General features: G+C 43.4%; 1 protein-coding gene across 1 annotated transcript; it reads left to right on the forward strand.

Moving 5' to 3' along the window:
* Positions 1–819: 819 nt before the first annotated feature.
* Positions 820–5,213, forward strand: LOC103801187 (cyclin-I-like; the record flags this gene model as incomplete). The annotated part of the gene is given in 5 exon segments (XM_009073591.1): positions 820–962; positions 2,269–2,403; positions 3,323–3,397; positions 5,071–5,094; positions 5,097–5,213. Coding segments are annotated over 5 exon segments (465 nt in total), but the record flags the coding sequence as incomplete, so codon positions are not given.
* Positions 5,214–5,541: the final 328 nt, after the last annotated feature.

Below are 5,541 nucleotides of genomic sequence, written 5' to 3' on the forward strand. Positions count from 1 at the left end.
CTCAGGGAAACATCACACAGCTCCAGCTTTAGAACTGTAGAGTGGTTTCCAGAGGATTCATGTCACTTTGGGGTTTTTAATGGAGCTGCAGAGATAATGGTGTGAACTCCCAGAAAACACCGATGGGGAAGCTCACATCCATCACTCTTAGGAAAGAAAAGAAGAAATTTTGTATCTAGTAACATAATTTTTCCTGCTATTAAAGATACACCAAAATGTATGGGATAGGAATGAAATAGTTTCAGGCTGAGATGTTCTCACTGCTTAGTTCTTACCTGATATGATTCAGAGGTGTTTATTTCCTGTAAATACGTACTTAGTCTGGAGAGTAGGATTTCCAAAGTGGTATTCCCAAAGGTTGAACTGCTTTGAGGAAAACCTTTAACTGGGAATTCATAAACATCCTGAGAATGATCATCTTTGAGCTTTTGGATGGAAACAATAAACCTCTCTTTGCCAGAAACTTGAAATCAAGCGATAGCAGGTTGCAATTTAATAGCTCTGCAAATGGAGAGCGGAATGTGTGAAACAGGATAAATGGAGTAATCCAGATTGCTCGGCCCAAGGTTGCTCAAGCCTTTACACAGCCTGGGAGGGAAGAAGCTGAACTGTGCTGTTTTTCAGCATCTGTCATATTTTCTTTCATCACGATCTTCCAAGGAAAATCGATGTGAGGATTGCTCTGTCTGTAAACAAACAAGTTCTATGGCTGCTCCTCAGTTATCAGCACTGGAAAGGCATCAGAAGAGTAAATCATACTTAATACAAGGAGCTGGGATGTTGCTTTATAATTATTTTGTTTGTTTTGACAGGGGCTGCCATCAGGGAAACTGGCTCAAAGAGCTGCTATGAAGTGCCCTGGACCTACAGAGAGCTCACGACTTGCCTTCTTCCTGGAAAATGCCTTAGCCAGAGAAGCTAGGATTTGGAAAGTGCCAGTTTTCCAGAACTTCACCCTGAAGGTATCCCCCATGGTCCCCTTTGGAATTCCCTAAGGGACTCTGCAGAGATGCAGTGCTTGTCCTGCCATCTGACCCACCTGAATGCAAAAGTTATCCTGAATGGACTAGGCTTAAGGAATGGAGGGGGAGGAGGGTCTGCATTGGTCTCATCTTACATCTTATTAATGCCCCGTGTAAATCAGGGGCTTTGCATTTTGTTCTGACTCTGTAGTCACTTTTGGGATAAGTAAAGTAGTTTGGGAAATGTGGTGGAGCAGGTAAGAGCAGCCAACGGTGAAAGCATAAATTTGTCTCAGAGTTAATTGTGCTCAGCACTATCTGTGAGCTCCATCTGTTAAGGTGGGAGAAGAAGGAAATTCACCAAGGCTTAGGAGAAACCCAACCCTGTTCCAAGCTGCTAACTTAGGAAGCTACAACACTCCGTGGCCTCTGTGTACAATGGAAATAGTTTTGCTCAGCTGCTTCTGTAAGTGCATCAGAACCACGTGAGAGTGCACTGAAGTGCCCTGCCAGCCTTGGGTTTTTTTTGCAATAGTCTAGAAATGCTATTTCTTACCAAGTATTTCTACTACCCAATTAAGCAATATAGTGAAACAGATAATGTGATGAGCAATGCTAAACAAATTGGTGGTTAATGTTGTCTGTTCTGCATAGCTGCTTGGCTCTTTCAGTTCTCCTACAATTATGTTCAGCCACATGCCTGTGTAGCATTGTCATGGCAGTCAAGGTCCTTCCTCTCACCTGAATGCAGCTTCAAATAAGCTATAAGAAAGAAAACATTCAGTACATTTTGCCATGTGCCTTAGGGGAGTCACAAACCTGGCTCTGTGGTCCCAACACTCAGCAAATTGAAGGGCTGTTAAAACTCTTGGAGAGTAAACCAAAACCTGCTCCTGACTCCAGTTTCTCTGTCGAGATTGGCTGAATGGAACATGTACTGTATTCAGGCTTCAGTTTTCCCAGAGGGCGAATAACGAGCACATACAGCCCTGTTTGCAGCACCTCTGTCCGGGAGGGCTGGGTGCTTCCCCACTCAGCACTCCAGTACAACCCAGTACCAGGCCTGTGTAAGCACAGCTAGAGCCAGACTGGGTGGGCAACATGAATGAGTGCTTTAAACTGCTCCAAAATGTGCCCTTGCCCTCTCTCTGTAGACACAGCCAGTAACTTTCCTCATTTCAAGCCTCCAGACATCTGAAATGCTAATTAGAGCACTTAAAAAGACTTGAGACTTCCTTTGGAGATACGTTAACAAAATCATCAAAGCACTAACCGTATTTTTCTTCTAACTTTTCCTTCCCCTCAGGGCACAGATATCTCTCTGTCGTGTTACAAGAAAGCAGTTCTCTGGATTGCAGAAATAAGCTCCAAGTTCCAGTTTTACCCTGAAACTTTTGCCTTAGCAACCAGCATCTTCAACCAGCTATTGGCATCCGTAAAGGTAGGGAGCTCTCTCAGCTTTTCCCTGGCTAGATTACTGACTGGGAATGTAAGGAGCATGTAATCAGTTTATACACAAAGCAGGGACTATGTTTGGCAGCAGATTTAGGGAGCAGTCAGGGTTGTTGCTGGGGAAGACCTTTATGTTTGCTGAGGTTCCACTGACATAGAGTCCACGTTAGAAGTGCTTGTGTGAACTGTAGTCCAAATGCTAAGTACAAAGAATTCATCATCTGGTTGTCTCTGCTAAACAGAACTCATTTGCATTATCACTTCTAATATTTTAGTTTTGAAAAAACTATTTTTACCCAAACCACGGGGCCGAGCTTTTCTGGCATTGAAGCAACAGCAAAGTTAGGAGTTGAGCTGAGCCTTGCAGCTCTCAATTCTGTTTAGGCTCATACTGGCATAAAGAATCATTGACTCATTAAGGCTGGAAAAGGCCTCCAAGATCATCAAGTCCAGACTTTGACCAACTACCACCCTGCCAACTAAACCATAGCACTAAGTGCCATATCCAGTTGTTTCTTAAACACTGCTGGGAATGATGACTCCCCCGCCTCCCTGAGCAGCCCATTCCAATGCTTAACACCCCCTTCTGTGAAGAAATTCTTCCTGAGGGTCAACCTGAACTAGTATCTGAGGTGAGAAGAGGATTAACATTGCATTGTAAATACTACGGCATTGCATAGTCTAAAACTTGTGGGATACCTGAAAAAAAAGTCACCAATAAGAGGATTTATACTGTTTCACTTTGAATTTCCTTGTTCTATTTCCAGCTTCTGCAGCTGAACTAATTCAGAAGCAACTATAACTTAAATGGAAGTTTGAAACTTGTGCATTTGCCATAGAATGTCAATTATTTCCCCCAAGGCTCTTCTTATCTTCTTTACTCAGTTTTCTTCTTCTTCTCCCTTCAGGCCCAATTAAAATATCTGCCGTGCATTGCAATTTCCTGCCTTGTCCTTGCAGCAAAAACCAATGAAGAAAATGAGGTCTGTATGTTTCATTTTAAACGCACTAAAAGATGTTCATGTTTCCAGGTCTTTCAACAACTTGGACATAATGAAGAGGTGCTAATTTTTTTTACCCTAAGTAGTCCTTAAGGGGTGACAGTAACATTTTCAGTCCTGTTTCATCATTGCTTGGAAGAATTGTAACCTTTATGGATGAAGGACTTGTGTTTGCTTATGTCATGGATGTTTCCCCTCTTCCTGTCCCTAAACCTCTCTCCTTTCTTCTGAATCCATAGCCCACAGTAGAGCCGAGTCTGGGGGGACACTTAAGATGCACATAACATCAGAGGATTGTAATTCCCTTGTTACAGCTCCTGGGAGAGTTAGGCAGGTGTGACAAAGCAGAAATTCTTTAGAGGAAGCTTTAAGCAGATGAGTTTGCTTGGAGACGAAACTGGTTTCTAATGAGGAACTGCCTCAGGTCTGCACCTCAAGATGAGCAAGTAAAATCAGCAAGTGGTGAGAAATTACACAGGCTATCTCTCACAGCACAAATGCAGTGATAGACTTCTTCAGGCATTTACAAACAGTAGACAAAAGCATTTCAGATTGCTTTCCTCCTCTTTCCTGCATTCTGTTTTGAAAAAGAACAGCAAAGAATTGTAGTCAGGCATGCATGTCTCTTTGAACAGCTGCTGCTGCGGTGAAAAGCTCTTCGCAGCCTTTCTTAGGCTGTGTTACACTGAGGTTATTCTTCTTTTCCTCTCAGCTACAAAGGAGAAGATGAGTCAATGACCACAGGAAACATGACAACCACAGCAGGCCCTGTAAAACAGGCTGACAGGAAGCCTCCTCCGAGCTTGTCAGAGGAGCAGAATTAATGGTGGCTGGGAAGGTGCATCACTGATGCAATGTTGGGCAGGCTCACAGTGACCCCGGAGGCTCAGGGCATCACTGATGCACTGAGACATGGAACTGTTGGAGCAAGACCAGAGGAGGCCACGAAGCTGATAGGAGGACTGGAGCATCTCCCCTATGAACACAGGCTGAGGGAGTTGGGGCTGGTCAGCCTGGAGAAGAGAAGGTTGTGTGGAGACCTCAGAGCACCTGCCAGGAGCTGAAGGGGCTACAGCGAAGCAGGAGAGGGACTCTTTGTTAGGAACTGCAGTGACAGGACAAAGGGTAACGAGTTCAAGCTGAAGGAGGGGAAGTTTAGGTTAGATATTAGGAAAAGGTTTTTTCCCCATGAGAGTGGTGAGACACTAGCACAGGTTGCCCAGGAAGGTATTAGATACCCCAACCCTGGCAGTGTTCAAGGCCAGACTGGATGAGGCCTTGAGCAACCTGATCTAGTGGGGAGGTATCCCTACCCAGGGCAGGATGTTGGCACTAGATGATCTATAAGGTCCATACCAACCCCTAAAATTCTATGATTCTGTGATGCAGCATTGAGGAGACTCACAGTAGCCCAGGAGGCTCATGGCATCATTATTGCCACGGGCTGGGTCCATAGCAGCTGCCCTGGAGTGAGCAGGGACCACTCTTCATTTAGGATGGGAGTCCCCTAGGAACGAGGTCTCCTGGATGACTGTTCTGCTCAGCACACACTTTTAACTTGTCAGCTCCCCTCACAGTACAGAGAAGCACACACAGCACTGTGTAGGACGTTGGCTTCTTTATTTTTTTTAAAGTTTTTAAAATCTTTTGTACAGGTAATCCCATCAGTGCAGACGCTCACGCGGTGCAGAGCAGCTGTAAATGCTCTCCAGCTGAGATCTTGAGAATGGAAAGAATTATACTGGATAAGCTTCAGTGGGATCTTTACACAGCAACACCAATGGATTTCTTAAACATTGTAAGCACTACATGTAGTAATTTTTTTCTTTAAAGAAACAACTCCTTATCAAATAAGACTAGAAAACACAGATGCACACGCACACACTCACACATCCTTCCCAAGATGCTTTGCAAACTATCTGTTCCTACTTAAATAATATTACAGTAATTTTCTTTTGAAATTTATTTTTAAAATTTTCTACTATTTAAAACTTTTCATTTTGCTCAAAAAAAATTTACTCCCATCTTTAAAGGACAACTAAAATGGACATTAAAAAGATTCTCATAATGCACAACTATATGCCATTTTTATTTTTTTAAATACACCCTGCAAAAATATGTCTAAC

Source organism: Acanthisitta chloris, unplaced genomic scaffold, assembly GCF_000695815.1.
Source record: "Acanthisitta chloris isolate BGI_N310 unplaced genomic scaffold, ASM69581v1 scaffold25074, whole genome shotgun sequence".
Lineage (NCBI taxonomy): Eukaryota > Metazoa > Chordata > Aves > Passeriformes > Acanthisittidae > Acanthisitta > Acanthisitta chloris.